A 17,305-nucleotide genomic window follows, 5' to 3' on the forward strand; every position below is an offset into this window, starting at 1 on the left:
GAGTTTCGAAAAATTGAGTAGTTTCCGGCAATTTTGTATAGATGGCGCTGGAATTGATTTCTTTCAGTTGCGAATGCGGCGAGGTATGAGAGAAGAGGAATTGGTAAAACAGACACGACGAAAACAATGCCATGTCCAGTCTTTTTGTATCTGTAATTACTGTAGTTGTAATGGAACGTTATGTTATTTATTGTATATTTTTGAAATTAAGGCATTCTTGAGATATAGAATGTGATATAATAGATATGTCATTAGATGAAGAAATAATATTTTTCATTTCAATCGAATCTTATCTCGAGGGAAAGAAAGAAGAAACGAACAAGTGTTTGATTGAAAATATTTAACCTTTTGCAATCGATCGATAATTGATAGGTATATATAATATATATTGGTATCTGGGATCTGGTATCGAGTTTGAGACGTATCGCGTTTCGATCGATCGATCGATCGATTCGATGAATCGAAAGTTTGAAATATAAATGATGCATAAGAGAGCAGTTAGTTGGATATTCTGTATTGAAATGAAATATTAAAGAAAATATTCCCTGTTTTGAAAAGGGTTAAAGAAGACGAGGCTTAGGTAATTGAAAAGCTGCCCGTTTGTTGTTTGCCGAGTGAAGTGCTGCGCTCTAGTTACCGATAACTAGTAACCTTATCAAGATCGATGGACGGTACATACATACATAACATAAACATACGTATGTACATACGTATGGATGATGAGAAAATCAGCAAGGGTGGATGGTCGACGAGGAGAAAGTTATGTATCTCGTAATAGTGTTCGGGTGGCGTTGGTGCGGGATTGACGCGCGCGGCAACGGGACGAAGAATCGAAAAATTCGGAGGGCAGTCGTTCGTTTGCAAGCTTTACGATTCATCGCGTCGACGAAAATGACTTTTTAGACGATCGTTGGAAATTTAGAGCATAAATTTACTGAATCGAAGAAAAAGAGATATATTAAGAAAAAAAAGGGGAATAGGAAAGACAGAAGGAAAGAAGGAAAGAAGGAAAGAAGGAAAGAAGGAAGGGTGCAAGAGAAGGCACGTAAATAAGAAAAGGTCGCGATGCGGCATTATATCGTAGCTCGTGTAATTTCGTTCGTTTTAATCGATTGGTTAAGAGGGAGCGAAGGGAAAAGAATCGAGACGAAAGAGGATTCGTTTTGTCGGCCGTTTCCTAGCATCGTTTTGGAAGGTAATAAAATCGGTAGATTGGAGAATGGAAGTTTAGTGCACAACAAGTTGGTGTATCCCGTGAATTCTTATCGGGTGGTCGGAAATGAGACATACGGATGCGTGTGTAACGTACGCGCTTGTCTGAGAAAGTGTTGCAGGCGAGATCAGATTCTAGGAGGAAACGATCGGCCGAATTGTACTCAATTAGAAAACGGACAACTCGCTCGGGATCTTGCTTTGGAAGAGCGTCAATTAGCGAACGAGATTCAAGGAATATCCGGTTTAAGCGATTTCTTCGTTCTCATCGAGGACATGTTGTGCCCCGAGAACAAGTATAGATTGGAACCGGAACGGTACGAAGAAGATGCGTTCGTTTTACTGGAAAACGGCACCCTTCAAACGTCTACGAGCAAGTTCGCAGCATGGACTTACTGCCTCGACTGGAAAGATTCCTTCGAAAAGATTGTCGTTTTAGTTTGTCTATCGACCGACGACGCTTCTTCTTCTTACGAGGAGGAGAAACAACAAGAATCTTACAAAGTCGGTATCATTGTTTCCATTCCGTTCTTCTTCGTCACTTTTCTCGTGTACGCGATCATTCCAGAGCTAAGGAACCTCTATGGAAAGACTTTGATGTGTTACGTCGCTTGTCTCGTCGTCGCGTACACCTTTCTCGTCTTGGTCAAATTCTTTTACTACTTTACCATTGCTCTCTGTTCCGCGATAGGTAAGCATATCTTCCCATTTTCTTACTTTCTTGCTTTCCTTTCAGATTTATCATTTTTTCTTTTCTTATACCTACAGGCTGAAGAAATATTCTTCGCGATTTTCTATGCGCTTACCATACATAGTGTATCGCAAGCACGTGTTATAGGCGTATGCATGTATGCATGTAAGATCATTTGGAATATATTGGCATTCCAAAGAACGCGTTCGAAACAAGATGAAACTTTCTTTTCCTAGTTAGGCTAGTGAAAATGTTAATCTCGAAATACCTAACGGGCACGCGATCGTACTTTTACTGCTACTATCGTTTCACCGCTTACGATGCGTACGATAGAATAATAAAGCAGAGATACCGGTTTCCGCAATCAACGCTAATTGTATGTAGTTTACTGACGATCCACCGCACAAGAACGTTTTCTCCGTTTCTTCGTTTCTCTTTTCCCGGATAAAGGAAAACTACACTTTGAACACTAGAATATGTAGATTGTAGATCTAACTTTATTTCGCCTTTTTTCTCATTAATGTAAATGACCTTTCTTGACCTTCGAAGACCTTAATGTTAGATTCGTCTGGGATCAGAAAATAAGTACCAAAACATAGCGTTCTATCTAAAGAAACAAAGATGACCTTCGTATCTCTGAAGCAACTCCAGCTACATAGTAAGAAAAGATTATTTCGGAGTTATTCTAGGTGGCAATAGTTAATGCCTAACCCTGTATGTTATATTGTATGTAAAAAGTGTAAAAAGTGCAGTTAATCGGCAGTACCTAATCGGCGATGTTCGACAAGGATCGACGTTTCCTGGAGCCGCGATAATGTCTGCGGTCGCAACCAACTCGAACTCGAACTCGAACTCGAACTCGAAAGTCTGGCGATAAAAGAAGCAGTCGGTGAAGAAATACGGATCCGTCAAGATGTTTTCGTCGACGGTTTTCGTTACGATTGCAATACTCGCGATCGACGCGATCGAATCGTTATCGCGGACGAATGTGATCGTTGGTAAAACTCTTCCTCGAGTGGCTTTGTGTTGTCCGTACGCGAGTCGTTTGTCGGCTGGTCGATGCTTCGAAACGAACATCACCATTTTCCGTTTTCCATCTCTATACCGTTCCAACGATTTATCTCTTCTCCTCGAAACGCCCGATCGGGATTGCTTCGATTTTTTCATTCGATATCCTTGTAATGCCAGTCAAAGCTACAATCTAGATCCGGAAAAATATCCAGAGGACGCGTTTATGCTTCTCGATAACGGTTCGATCTATAAACAGCCGGAGAACGTTATTCTCGAGGAGACGGAATACTGTTTCGGCATCACCGACACCGACGCCTACTACGTTGTCCTTTGCTTCGACGATGACACGTCACAGGTTAAGGATGATACGTCAACGGAAATCAGGATCGTCTTTCCCGTGGGATTGATCGTATCGGTACCGTTCCTGTTCGCCACCTTTCTCGTCTACACGCTTCTACCAGAATTGAAGAACATGCATGGACGCACACTCCGAGGATACATCGGTTCTCTCTTGGTCGCTTACGTGATACTTTTCGTCGTACAGATCTCCTCGCAAGACCAGATTTCGGATCCTCTTTGCATCGCGTTCGGTACTTGCCACTTTCTTTACGTTTACGACGCGACGCGAAGCGAAGCGAAGCGACGCGATGGCCTCAGCTACCAGGCACGCTTATCGTACGCTTCTACTACTTGCTTTGCTTCTTACCTGCTATCGCTATTCAACTAACTTTCTACGTTAGTAAGTAAGTACGTTGATGCGAGCTAATTGGTACATATTTCTTTTTCAGCCTTCGTCATCCATTTCTCCTTCTTGGCCAGCTTTTTCTGGTTGAACGTAATGTGTTTCGATATTTGGTGGACGTTTGGGTAAGTGCTATTCATAATTCATTTTGTTGTACCTACATATAGCACTCGGAACACGTTTCACGACGCCATAAACGACGCGTCGCGTTACTCTTCGATCGAAGAAGAGAAATTCGATAGCTGACAAACATGGAGGAAAATTGATAGGGACGTAACGCAAATTAACATCCAGCTCGTACGTTTGGCAAACATTCTTAAATTAATTTCGATCGGACCACGGAAACAGACGATTCTTCTCAAGTGTCGAGGCGAGGGGGGCTCGTTCCTTCGTCGTCCCTCTCTCAATTGTCAATAGTGCTTTGATCAATTTAATCTCGATTCTGTACACAGTCCGCTTCTCTAACGAGTTTTCACTTTCGTATAATTTAACGATAAGGCGCTAGATGAAATCGTTATAAAAGTTTCAGATCTACTTACTACATACTTGTGTATCCTGTAGGTAGAGCGCCAGGTGTACAGCAAACAAATCGTGACGTATCGTCCAAACAAATCTCGAAAGCTGAGAATCGTTCGACGCCAACGCTGTACTCTTACCATACCAATGTTGAAATTGCTACAGGAATAAAATTTCAACGCAATAAAAGTAGATTTTTATTCGTTCGAAAACACAACGAGATTAATTAGCTAATTACGAACGCGTTCGCATCGCGTGACGACGCGACAAAATGCTTCCTCGTTAATTGCTAGCTATCTACTACCTTTAATGGGGTTTACATTGTAGCCCGCGCTTCTCTTTATGTACATCACATTCTACGTAATAACATCCTTCGTACGTATCACCGTTCCATTGTCTTTTGAAATTGTCGGAAAGAAATTTGCTTCTTCAAAGAAATTTTACGCTGTACTCGGTATCTCGGTACCTCGGTATTTTTAAACGTTCCGCGAATAGTCAGAGATCGGCTGAGAATGTCGTAGGAAAAATTATGACGCATTCGTTTGTGATACGATATCGTTTACGTAGAAGTAAAATCGTTAATACGGCGCGGTGTGGCCACATCGTTGTCGCAACCGTATCTTTCTTTCGCCAAGCCTATTTTTTATCATCTAAATATGTAGGGTGTGACATTCCACATACCCCGTATTCCCTAATGACAACGCGACGTCCACTAGTAAAAGATAAGAAGAAAACTGAACAGATCAATAATTATAATTGTCTTTTAAACAAATTTTCTGACAAAATTGCCTGGTCAAGAAAATCGAAATACTCCTCGCGTCGTCAACTGTTAAAGCCTTTGCAAGACACGATATGTACATACATACATACATACATACTTACATACACAGGAAATGACGAATGAGTCATTGAAAAACCACAAACGTCGCGCCGCGCCGCGCCATTGGCAAACCCTTTTGCTATATGTACCTATATGTACCTATATGTACCTATATGTACCTATATGTACCTATATGTAGTATCAATTACTGAAAGAATTAAAAGAAAAAATTTACCCTGATTGATTTTCAGAGGTTTTCGATCACTGCAGGGCAGCGTGAAGCAAAGGGAACGAAAGAAATTTTTAATATACTCTGTCTATGCTTGGGGCTGTGCGTTTCTTCTTACCGGGGTCTGCATCGTTATGGATTTTCTTCCCAATATTCCGGATCACTTTGTCAAGCCGGAATTCGGGACGCAAAGTTGCTGGTTCAACAGTAGGTTTTTTATACCTATCACACCGATCGCGCGAGCTTAATCTACGTAATTTACTTTTTAGCGGATAAGGCAAAGGCGATCTACTTTTACGGACCCATGGGTGTTACTGTCTTTTGCAATATATGCCTTTTCGTTTCTACGGCACTAAAGATCGTGCAACACAAAAAGGATACGGCTCATCATTTGAAAGGTATAGACAGCAGACGTCACGACGACAATAAGCAATGGTTAGTTCTTTCTCTTTTCCTTCGCTTCGATTTTGATAGCGCCGTTTTTTTTTTTTCTTCATTTTTCTACCACCTTTATCGAGATACGATTCATATTTCCTTAGATTCGCTTCTCAAATTTCCACGTTCATTCTTATTCTTATTGTGCCTTTGTGAGGGCAACGTTATTTTTGGATCTTCTCATAGACCGACTAGAACGAACATTTTTCCCATGCCTTGATTTGTTTTCATAATGACGGCTACCACTCGAGTAACAAATACATCCGTTCAAACACTCTTCCGCCTATGGTCGCACGTTTCGTCGTCCGTCAGATCCTTCTTTTACACTCTATACAACACTTTACGCTTTCTTTATCATCGCATAACGATTCTCCTATATTACGAGCTAATAATCGATCAATTTTTATGTATTTTCTTTGTTCAGGTTCAACCTCTACCTGAAGCTATTCATCGTGATGGGTATTAACTGGTCGATGGAAATAGTATCGTGGCTATGCAACAATTCACCGGCGTACATTTGGTACCTTACCGACCTTACCAACACCTTGCAGGGTGTTATTATCTTTTTGATTTTCGTTTGGAAAGACAAAATCAGACGGCTACTTTTAAAACGATTCGGATGCCATGGAAACAACGTTCTCTCAAGAAACTCGACTCGCAGCGCGTATCACAGCTCTGCTTCTCGTACAACTTGTACGACATCGGCCGTACCGCTTCACGAGAAGATTATCACGTATTCGAGCGACCCCGCCTCTCGCAACAGGACTACATTTATTGACAACAACGATTGCGTTTAACGCGTAATCCCCTCGATAAATGATACAATCTTCAAACTTCGTTACCTTACGTCTTTTCCTCAATTTCGACCCCTTACAATGCTCGGCTCAACCCGTAGTTGTGTAATCGACGACTAATCTGAATCTGTATCTCTATCTCTATCTATCTAGTCACCGATGAGTTACCATAAATTACCATTTAACATAAATTTAATAACGATTTTTTACGAATTTCACAATTTTATTTTCAAGAAAACGTAATGCTAATTATATGTATATTGAAAATAATGTAACGCTAAATAATCTAACGTGTTTTTTCCTATCAATGGATGAGTAATGTATCGATAATGAAAATGAAATACTAAAAACTGCTTCGTGTTCAGCGTTAAAAGGTTATCAAATTGTGCTTAATGTAAAAAGGAAGTGACAAAAATGCTGGCCATCGTCTACCTTAAAATTTACATTAAATTCCTTATTTTTACGATGTCAAGTATTTGAAAATTTTGTACATTTTTCTTACGTACCTAATTCGCATACACACATCGTACATGCGTACACGCGCGTGCATGCGAGCGACCGCATACATACAACACGTACACAGTATACATGTATTTTATTATAAAGGGATATTAAAATATAGTACAAAATAATTAATGTCCGACATAATACTACATCGTCTCTTAATTACATGTTACATGTTGGAGATCCATAATCATGAAATCACCTAACTACACGTACATGAATTACTCGCGTTTAAAAAGCTTCTATTTCTCTCTTTTCTTCTCTTTTCTTCTCTTTTCTTCTCTTTTCCCTTATAAGCAGAAAAAAGAAAAGAGAAAAGAGACAAAAAGACAGAATGAAAAATGATTGGTTCATACCTAAAGCCTTTTTTTCAAACCTTTCTTCTTTAGGCAAACACGTCTTCTCGATCAGCCCCGACTCCCTCACCATCCTCTAAACTGGAGAAATTCAAAAAGTGGGCAGGTCTATGAATCTCATGATAAAATTCTTTTGGATTCGCCAGTTGTAGTTCGTATTTCATGTTCGGATCGTGTCTTACTCCTATTATCGAGAAAGAAATTAATTATCGCATTAATCGCATTAATCGCATTAATCGTACAAGTTGTCAAGCAACTTTCATTCTTACCCATAAAATTGTAATTCCACGATCCTTGATTCGGAACCATGAAGAAACCGAGGAAACGATCGGACAACAGCATTTGTACTTTTTCGTAATGGCTAGGCAAATAACCTTTAGGATTATTTCCCTTGTCAGTATTTTGTTTTCCCCATTCAAAGCCACTGAAACAAACATCGAGTGTAATAAAGGAAAGAAAGGAAGGAAAACATAGAATCACGCGATAAATACAAACCTAGGTGTTAACTTATATGCCGTAAGGGAACAAGATCCTGGAGTAAAACTGCAAGTAATCACGATAGTCTTTTCTCCATCCCAAATTGGATTTTCCGCCATTATTCTAGCGTGAGTAGATATATCCTAAAAAAGAATATAAAAAATAAAATAAAAGTGAGAATAAGAACGGGAAGAAGAGCGAGCACGTTAGAAACAAACCTGTGGCGATAATTGCGGCAACTCATTCGGTTGAGTATGTATCCAACCAAGAGGTTCCATTTCTTTGAGATACTGGTGATTTGGAAGCGTGTTAGGCAAGTGAACCGTTTGATGAGTTCCCCATTGTGGAGCCATAACTATACATCGAATTTCTTTAACTTGCGGATTGTCAGGTGGACTAATACCGTACAAGTATCCCGCGATCTACGTTAACGAACGAACAGAGAAACAAACAAATGAAATTACGCGTCCGTACTAGAATTGTACAACTTTGATCAATAGTATAAATGTATACCTGTGCTCGCAGATCTGAAATTGTAACAAACTTTTTCAGTACGTTCTTCGGCAAAATATAAGTGTAACCGGTTTCTTTGATATCGTCTGACGATACGTATATATGATTCGTTCTGAGATGCAAATTTGTGGCAGAAATCGCTCTTACTCGCCATTCGGTTTTCGAACTGAACGTTTGCGTTTCATAGTTGGAGGTTGTCGCTGTAATAATTTCATCTCCGTGCTTGTTTACCGTTCTTGTAGTTGTTGCTGTAAGCTGCGATTGTTCTTTCGTTTGTTTCTCGATTTCAGCGATTTGCTGACGTTGCGCGGACGGCGCGCTAATTTCCATGCCCAAAATGATATCTCGGATTTCCGATTGAGTCAATGATGCAACGTTTACACTGAAAAACAATCATATTACACTAGTACCAATTACAAACTTTTTTAAGCCTCCCTTTACGTATGTTTCCAATAACATAACAGCACGATACGTACTTATTCTTTTTACCATAATCTGCCAGTATAAGATCTTTTAACTGTACTTCGACTTTAATCCATTCGTCATCCGTTAAAGAGGGCCATATGTGATGGGGTTCCGTGATCGTTGTCTTGTCAGGTTTTAACACAACTTTTGTTCTCTCGGTGTTAACGTGCAACGCACGGAGGATTAGTATCAAACGTGAGAATGCCTGTATGATAAAAAATACTGCTTCATAAATTTTGATACTTTGAAAGAAAACGAAACGAAACGAAACGAAACGAAACGAAACGAAACGAAACGACCCGACAATAAACGATGGACGCATTACCGTATAAGATGAGATGGTTTTCAACCAATCGTCGTATAAATTGAACAACACCATTTGCGGTTCTGTTGCTTTCAAGATTAAATCGCCAAACTTTTCGACCTTCAAGCAAGCCTGGAACGGTAACTGAAGCTCCGAACCTTTGATAACGATATTAGGAAAATCGAGCAAATGGACCTCCAAAGGATCCAACATTCCCTTTCTGGTTACTATGATTTGCTTTGGTTGTTCTTCTACCGGTAACGATCGAATAAGTGCAGCTACCTCCTCGGCGGTTTTCCACTTTGCCAACTGCAACGAAACAATGTCAAGTTACAATAAAACTCGATCGTAGGATTCGCGATCGAATACAATTTACGTACTTGACCTAAACGCTTCTGTCCAGCCCAAACAGAAGTATGAATAATCTTCAAAAATAGTTGACCAGTACGAGGATTAAAAATAAAAATCGCTCCATTTATAGGCTTTGTGGTTAAGTTACCCTCGAATGTTTTGTGTATCGTGACACGATAAACGTTAGTATCATCGACGAACCTAATAAAAATATCAGATCAGAAATCGATCAGAACTTTCAACGAATATTTCAAATATAAAAAGATAGAAAAGTATAATACCAAATAATTTGATTCGAAAAGAGTTCTCCATAATTTTGCGAAGACAGATATGGTTCTGTAGGTTCCGAAGAGTAAAGCTGCAATGCTTTCCTTATACGTTCTCGCAGTACGTACAAAGCCGGATTAGCTTTCATTATTTTTGCCATCGCTTGCTGTATAAGAGGCTTGCATCCTGGAAACCAGTTGCCATACGCGCTGACAACAAGAGTTTACAAATTTACGCCAATTAATTAATTTTTCGTAAAGAAGAAATGTTGAATTTCAGTGAAATACCCACCTATGTAAATTATACGCCAAATCAATAGCGATCAGTAATCCTGTCGGTGATGGATAAATAGACATGTTGTCTGTTGTGTAATCCAAAAATTTCGCTCTAGCGTATCTTTCGATATCGTGAGAATCGTAATCTCCCCACCTAAGTTGAACATCTATCCAATACTTTTGCGTAGTAGTGTTATCCATAAGATCTCTGAATTTAACAAAATTTAACTTCGAATGTAACGCAATAAATTTGAAGAAAATTAACGTTGCTACTTACTTTGAATCTGCGAGTAAAGATGGTCTAGAAACGTTCCATTTATAAGCGGAGAAAAGCAAAATATCGGCACAAGAAGAGTTCATTTTATACGATTTTCTAGGATGTATAGTTTCCTTTTGAACAGTCTCGATTTCTAATGCGTCCAATTCCTGATCAAATACTTGACAGAGATCCATTACGATCGATTCGTGTACTTTTTGCCATAAATGTGCACGGAATATTTGAATCAGGGAAATCTTTAAAGTTGGAATTTTACCGTGCATAAATATTCCTGTCAAATCCAATTGCACCTACATCAAATAAATAAAGAATTAAACTAATCGTTTGCTAACTAAACGATTGAAACGAATCATTTTCAGTAGCTACCTGAAAACCGACGTATACGTTTGCTCTGTTAATAGTCGGTGACCACCACAAAGTAAATCGACGATTTGGAATTTGATTTAAACCCGATCTTTGAGCGTTTGTTAATTTCTTGTATTTCATAGACTCTTCGAATCCGGAAGCCTTTTCCCTAATAAAATAAAATAAAATAAAATAAAATAAGAAAATTCTTTCTTTTGAAGAAGAGAGAGAGAGAGATGGAAAGAGATATTATTTCTCACCAGAAAAGACCCTCCCAAGTTGGAAAGTATGTTCCCTTGAACAACGTATGCTCCAAAATACCCTCGACACCGCCGAGAGCTTGTATCATATCCGTTCTGTAATTATTCAGATTCCAGAGTTTACCGTCGTGTCGTTGATGAGTCCACCAGAATGGATTTTGCTTCAATACTTGATACTGTTTAAATTCTGTACGTATCCTCCAACCTTTGTCGTATGCGAGAGTATGTCTGTCTTTTTGGAACAATGTATTTATTCGAGGAATACCACGATCCCAACTATCTTCCAAATCTTCCAAGGTCAGTCTACGATTTTGTGCATTCGCTTCTTGACGCTTTAACGCGTATTCCGCCCATACTCGTTGCGAATCTATAAACTCCGACTCCCACGGTTGAATGTATCGATACAAATTCGGAATTAGTTGATCCTCGTCGTGGCTCATACCCGAACGGAAATGCGTGATGCCGACGTCCGTTTGTTTCGACCATCGTAAATCGGACTGAGGTATAAGTACGTGTCCCATTGAAAGCATACCAAGCCCGCCGAGTTCTTTCGGCGTATAAAAGACTACCGGTGGAAAACGGGAGGGCATTTTCGAGTTAAGCCCGATCTTGATACGCGTTTGGATTTTATTTTCACACTTGACCAACAGATCTAAAAGTTCTTGCGTGTTTACCACAGCCTCGCGGAAATAAGTCATCAATCCGATCAATGCCGTGTTCCATTTGTTAACGATCTTTGTGAAGGTTGTCGAACCGGAGGCCATCAGAATTTGTCTAACTCTGTTGTGAAATCGTTGGAGACTTTCGTCGTCGACCCTTAAGAAACATTGAGCCGTTCTCTCTTTTGTGATTTCATTTTGCAAGTTCCACACACCGTCTCTATGAGTGAACTCTTCGTGGGTCGTTCTACATTTTGGTAAGATCCTGCACTCGAATCCGCTCATGTTGAACAACAAATTCGGATTGTCTTTACTGTAGACGCTAACGAAACTATTCTCCCATTGTATCGTGGTCGTAGAACGAGGCAAACGGTTCTTAATGTCCCAAAACACGGCACGGCCTAAATTAACGTCGTGCTTCATCAATCGCATTCGCGCGTCTCGGGGCCAACATTTCTTATTATTGTAACCAACGATGTTTTCGTTGTTAGGATCTGGATGCTCGGTCAGATATCTCTGGATCAGATCCCTCGCTTCGTCCGCGGAAAATCTCAAAAACAAATGTATCCTGTCCACGTATCTGCAATATAATCTGATCGGATGGGCCGTTTCCGAAGCTACGTCTTGAAAGGTCAAAAAATCGTTCGGCATTTGAGGAGGGCCAGCCATTTCGCTGGCCCTTTGTAATCCAAGAACCAACAGGTCTAATACCAATCCGTAGTACTGCGCTATAAACGAAGCAAACTGTAATCCTCGTATTATTCCGTAACTGTTTGTATGGTTCATGTCCTTGTAATTTATGACAACGTTGTTCTTTGCAGTCATATAATCGGCTATGTTGTGATCAACGATCAATCGAAGGAGCCTATTTAGCAACGTAAGATCAATCTTTTCATAAAGTTTCTCAAACTTTGATTCCAACAAGACGTTACATTCACCCTCGCTAACGTCCCAAACGTCTTGCAAATTGTTGATACCCTGACACCATTTATACACCAATAACGGAGGTGGTTCCGTATCCGACGGCTTCACCCACGGTGGGAACAATCTTCGTTTATCCGCTTCGTACCACAAATATTGGTCCAGATAAGCATCTGTGATCTTCTCGAGCGGTTCGACGTCGTAAACAGGAATCAAATGGCTGTAAAGGTCCATGAATTCTATTCCAACCTACAAACAAACCATCCAATCGATATATATATATATATATATATATTATATATAATACTTTTTTATTTTCATTTTAAATTACCTCTTTGAACGCTCTTTGCGTCAAAAGATGTCGTTTAATTCTAGACAGCGCTTCGTGCGGATTATCGTATGCTTGTTCTATCAAACCAAGTTCTTCGCGTTGGCTTTGATTCAATCTTGACTTGACGCTGTACGCTTCCTTCAATCGTTCCAAAGCTAATATCAACAGTTTGGTATCGTGTTTGTAAGATAATGGTGGAAAAGGTATAGGAGCAAATCTTCTCGATTCTAACCAATGTACGGTCGTGGTATATATAGCTACAGCTTCCTCCGGAGAAATATATGGACCGTCCTGTTGTGTGCAGAGAAGCAACATTAAAACATTCCGTTAATTGACAATAATAAACTTTGGTACCTTCAAATAATTGTGTTGTCGTTCTTGTTCAGCTTTAAGATAAAGTCGCGTCAGACGTCCAAGATTCTTCTTACAGACGGTTTTATCCACAGTTGCTCCGCGTCTAATACGTTCGCGATTGTAATGCGCGGTATTTGTCCACCAATCTGCTTTCATTTTTACGTAACGAAGGATCATATTTTCGATCGGTATCGGTAATCCAGGAACCTGTAAGCATCGATTCAAAATGTATATATCTCTCCGCCAAAAAAGAATAATAATAAATAAATAAATAAATAAATAAATAATACCAACTTTCCAAGGGATATTCGCTTTCCAACACCTCCATGCTTCGCTAAGGTGCTGAAGTATTGTTCGCGCTTTATTTTGCTTGATTCCTTCTGGCATCATATCCACGATATCGTGCATTACCGATGCTCTCAATTCAAGATCAAAATGTGATTCTACTCGTTGCTTCGTTACAGTTTTGGCAACACCCTTTGAATGACGACCCTCGAATTGCCTAGACAGTAAATTCCCTAACCATCTTTCTAACAACGGTGTAATTCCTCTCATGAAGAAGAGCCATACTCTCCAACCAGGTGCCCAAAATCCGCATCCAGGACCTTTTCCGACAGGACCCTATACACGTATCGATATTCAATCGAGTTTATCGCACACTCTTCTTCTCTTATTAAATGTAAACTTTGTTAAGAATATTTTAGTTTACGATACTTACCGTATTGAAACGATAATATATCAAATGTTTCAAATCTTTGCACATTCTAATCTGTCTCATCAGTTTATACTTGTATCGATACATTCCAGTCAACTGGCCAACATGAGCAAAAATGTACTGTAATCCATCCGCGAGTTGAAACGCATCAACGTTATTTAATCGATACTGAACGTGAGAGTCGATAATCAGTTTTGTCAAACGAAGAATCTCCCGACACAAATGGAAAGCTGCAAAAACATCAAATTAAACGTTAACCTAACCATACACCTTAAATCCACTCTACTCACCATTTCCGAATCTAGATTTTTTTCTCTCTTTTGTTGTCAACGTTTTAACCGGCTTCAAGTTGAAATTGTAATCTAAATGAAGATAGTTTAAATTTTTTCTATGAATCAGTAAATTCAACATATTATATCCTTGTCGGCATACTTGTAAACCAGCTTCGACCCAATCTATCGTAGTGGTTTGGAAAAATTTCGTTGATTTGAACGATCGGAATAAATAACGTTTCTTCTGTGGTTTCGGGGGTCTATGCTTCAAGGCATTCAATACAAAGTATTTCAATAACTTTTGGTAACTGACGCGAACTTTAACAGGTTGCCCGGGTGGGCAATGCTCTCTGTACCACGATTTCACTAACGGAATATCGATAGCTCTTCTCGTTCTACCGGAACGAGTATTAAATGGTCTAGGTGCCCATAATAAAGCAATTCCGTTCGCGGTATTGTCTGTATATAAAGGAGTTTCCTGAAGGAATGGTTGTACTTCCTCTGACAGTACAAAATCTTCGTCATCTTCGATTTGTGGTTCCACAGTCTAAAAAAATATCGTCATTCATTATTTCGTCAATTTTTTTTTCTTTTTTTCTTTTTTTCTTTTTTTCTTTTTTTCTTTTTTTAATACAAGAGTATCTCTAAAATATTTACCTTCAACGAATTTCTATGAGAAATAGGATTGATCAATGGATCGAAATAAAAAGCAGGTAAATCAGGATCTTCCGTTTTTATGTAAACAACGTTTGGTGCATGGTACCTATTGTGAAAAGAAAGAACAAATCAGAGAACAACAGCATCAATCGTCGGAGAATTATACACGGTAAATACTGTAGGTGATATCAGCAGTTTCCTTCTATGCTTTATAAAGGATACGAATAACAATCACCAATTCTTTTCTTTACCACACCGCTAGTAAGACTTTAATATACTAAAATACGATTAGTCTTAAAACTGGCGTGGAACTTGAGAATTCATTCATTCAAATACTTACCACGATAAATGCACAAAATGCGGCATATTATTGTACAAATAAGGAAATGCGATGCGATATTCTGTCCTTATAGGCTGTCGAATGATAATTTTATTTATGTCGTTAAACTCGTTCCAATCTTCGTCAGCTGCATTTGAATCTTTCACCAGTGGTTCGAACTTTGGGCCACCCGGTATAGCCATATTTAACGCCTTTGCGGTGAAAAATGATTTTGGATCAAAAAGATAGAAAAAGTTTTGATCTACTAGGTCTGTTAACAATTGATTAGCCAAGCGATATAAAGTCGCCATCTGTGGTAAAGTCAAATTCCATCTTCGATAAGTCGATCCGTTTACATGCCTGCAATAACATATATCGCCAATTGATAACTCTTCTCAAATAATATTCATTTCCTAATACAATCGCGCGAGATGATCATTCAGTAAAGCGTTTTGTCCGGCTGATAGCAACTTGTAGTACCTATCTCGGATAAGACTACCAAATTACTACAGCTATCAACTCACATGTTAGTTGATTTCAGGACCCCTACGCGATTCATCATAAAATAACACCTAATAATATCTATGTATCGTATTATATGAACGGAGGGTGATAATTGCAATCACTCACTTAGTACCAACGAGTGGTTTGTGTTCATAAAACCATGATGCCACAGATTCATCTTCTTCCGAATCAAGTTCGATTTGAATGGCCTCTAATGGTTCTACATCCAAAACATTGTCCGCATAATCTAGCGGAGGTTCCTCGTCATCGAATGGCGGAAATCTCATTCTTTTGAAATGTCTACGATCCCTTTTTTCACGTCGCATCATAATCCACATTGTACTGAATATACAGAGAAAAGAAAATTTCTTATTCGCTCAACATTCGGATAAAAGCAAACGAATAATAATATATTTTTTTTAGCTTACCCCCATTGAGCGATATACACAGGTTCTATAACCCATGGAATTTCATTTACAAACGTAATTGCACCTGTGATATGATACAGAACTTTTACATCTCGAATTTGTTCCCAAGGCATAGGCATATTTTCTAAAAGCTTCATAACAGCATGAGGCATATATTTTAATGCTCTAGAAAAAAATTAACCAAATAACGGAATTACGAAATCACTCGATTTCCTCTCTCTTATTTTTTTTTTTCAACCAATAAACGATTACATACCCTAAATAAACACGTTTATCGTGTCTATATTTCCTGCTACTCATATCTCCGTGATCTCTAATAATTTTTCTTATATGTTCCGGTGGCATATCTTCTTTTTGTGCATCCACAAATCCAAATTTTCTTTTTTCTGCAAATCTTTTTGATTGAAGTTGTTGCCACTTTTGAGCTATAAACGAATTAAACCGATTAAAAGATAAACTAAATCCATATTCTCTGTAAACATTTTTCCAAAGTAGTCAAATTTAATTGAAAATCTACCTTTTTCTTGTAACTTGTCTTCCGATAAAACTTCAGGTTGCTTTGGCATTTGTGGTAACGGCGGTCCTGCTATGGCTTGCATGTGAGCATGATGCGCAGCTTGCGCGTGTACAGCTGCCTGAGCATGAGCCTGAGCTGCGGCTAACTGAGCATGAGCCTGTTGTTGGGCCATCATGGTTGCCCATGGATTTGGACCCAATAAATATGGTGGAATCGACATTTTTCAAGTATATATTTCTAAAAAGAAAAATAATATTTAATAAGCATTTATAAGATGCAAATAGTCCAATCGAATGGGAAACTATTAATAACTGATTAGAATTTAAGGTGTTTTCCGTGAAACGAAAATTTTATTACTAAAGTAACGTAAATTAGTTAACATAATTACATTATTTCAATAACATTTAAATATTGTTTGCAGTAAATACCGACCTATACATATAACTGCCTTTTATAACGTTTCAAAAAAAAAATGATGTTGATGCTTGTTAACTTACATCGACTTTATACGAAATCAAACATAATCGTTGCACCAACTCGATAATACATTAAATGCAACTTATTATAACCACAGATAGACAAAACGATAATATTAAGATTGCTTTAAGTCGTACTACGGTATTATGGCGCAAATTAAGAAAACGTTTTTCTCCGTAACCCAACTTTTAGTTGTGAACAGTTACGAGGCTAGCTCGACGTTTTTATCCCTTTTACAACCATTTACAACTTTGATGATACTTAATAGATGGCGCTGTAACAAGATTTTACATTTCTTGTGCGTTTT

General features: G+C 38.7%; 2 protein-coding genes across 4 annotated transcripts; one reads left to right on the forward strand and one right to left on the reverse strand.

Moving 5' to 3' along the window:
• The first annotated feature begins 465 nt into the window (after positions 1-465).
• LOC117601865 (G-protein coupled receptor Mth2) lies at positions 466-7,045 on the forward strand. 2 transcript variants are annotated; one of them, XM_034319137.2, is made up of 5 exons: positions 466-1,903; positions 3,703-3,781; positions 5,244-5,428; positions 5,491-5,656; positions 6,081-7,045. In XM_034319137.2, the coding sequence occupies exons 1-5, from the start codon at positions 1,066-1,068 to the stop codon at positions 6,451-6,453; spliced, it is 1,641 nt and encodes a 546-aa protein (XP_034175028.1). In that variant the 5' UTR covers positions 466-1,065; the 3' UTR covers positions 6,454-7,045. The 2 variants fall into 2 exon arrangements, with proteins under 2 accessions (XP_034175028.1, XP_034175038.2); XM_034319147.2 differs by lacking the exon at positions 466-1,903 and adding an exon at positions 2,639-3,504.
• Prp8 (pre-mRNA processing factor 8) lies at positions 6,880-17,243 on the reverse strand. Of its 2 annotated transcripts, none has more exons than XM_034318783.2 (25): positions 17,019-17,243; positions 16,522-16,758; positions 16,261-16,429; positions 16,005-16,169; positions 15,703-15,918; positions 15,094-15,432; positions 14,754-14,859; positions 14,115-14,643; positions 13,828-14,054; positions 13,404-13,730; positions 13,110-13,316; positions 12,756-13,046; positions 10,845-12,673; positions 10,606-10,753; positions 10,240-10,529; positions 9,979-10,170; positions 9,702-9,896; positions 9,450-9,621; positions 9,091-9,378; positions 8,777-8,970; positions 8,301-8,682; positions 8,006-8,209; positions 7,806-7,930; positions 7,580-7,734; positions 6,880-7,494 (listed from the first exon to the last, which is right to left on the reverse strand). In XM_034318783.2, the coding sequence occupies exons 2-25, from the start codon at positions 16,739-16,741 to the stop codon at positions 7,340-7,342; spliced, it is 7,125 nt and encodes a 2,374-aa protein (XP_034174674.1). In that variant the 5' UTR covers positions 16,742-16,758; positions 17,019-17,243; the 3' UTR covers positions 6,880-7,339. The 2 variants fall into 2 exon arrangements, with proteins under 2 accessions (XP_034174674.1, XP_034174684.1); XM_034318793.2 differs by having other exon boundaries at positions 16,954-17,243.
• Between the last annotated feature and the right edge of the window lie 62 nt (positions 17,244-17,305).

Source organism: Osmia lignaria, chromosome 9 (genome assembly GCF_051020975.1).
Source record: "Osmia lignaria lignaria isolate PbOS001 chromosome 9, iyOsmLign1, whole genome shotgun sequence".
Lineage (NCBI taxonomy): Eukaryota > Metazoa > Arthropoda > Insecta > Hymenoptera > Megachilidae > Osmia > Osmia lignaria.

Coding starts and splice junctions, on each gene's coding strand:
- LOC117601865 (XM_034319137.2), top strand. CDS start 1,066: ATGCGGCATTATATCGTAGCTCGTGTAATTTCGTTCGTTTTAATCGAT. Junction 1,904..3,702: donor TGCTCTCTGTTCCGCGATAG/GTAAGCATATCT, acceptor TTTCTTTTTCAG/CCTTCGTCATCCATTTCTCC. Junction 5,429..5,490: donor GCAAAGTTGCTGGTTCAACA/GTAGGTTTTTTA, acceptor TTTACTTTTTAG/CGGATAAGGCAAAGGCGATC.
- Prp8 (XM_034318783.2), bottom strand. CDS start 16,741: ATGTCGATTCCACCATATTTATTGGGTCCAAATCCATGGGCAACCATG. Junction 10,754..10,844: donor ACTTGGGAGGGTCTTTTCTG/GTGAGAAATAAT, acceptor TTATTTTATTAG/GGAAAAGGCTTCCGGATTCG. Junction 9,379..9,449: donor GACAGAAGCGTTTAGGTCAA/GTACGTAAATTG, acceptor GTTTCGTTGCAG/TTGGCAAAGTGGAAAACCGC.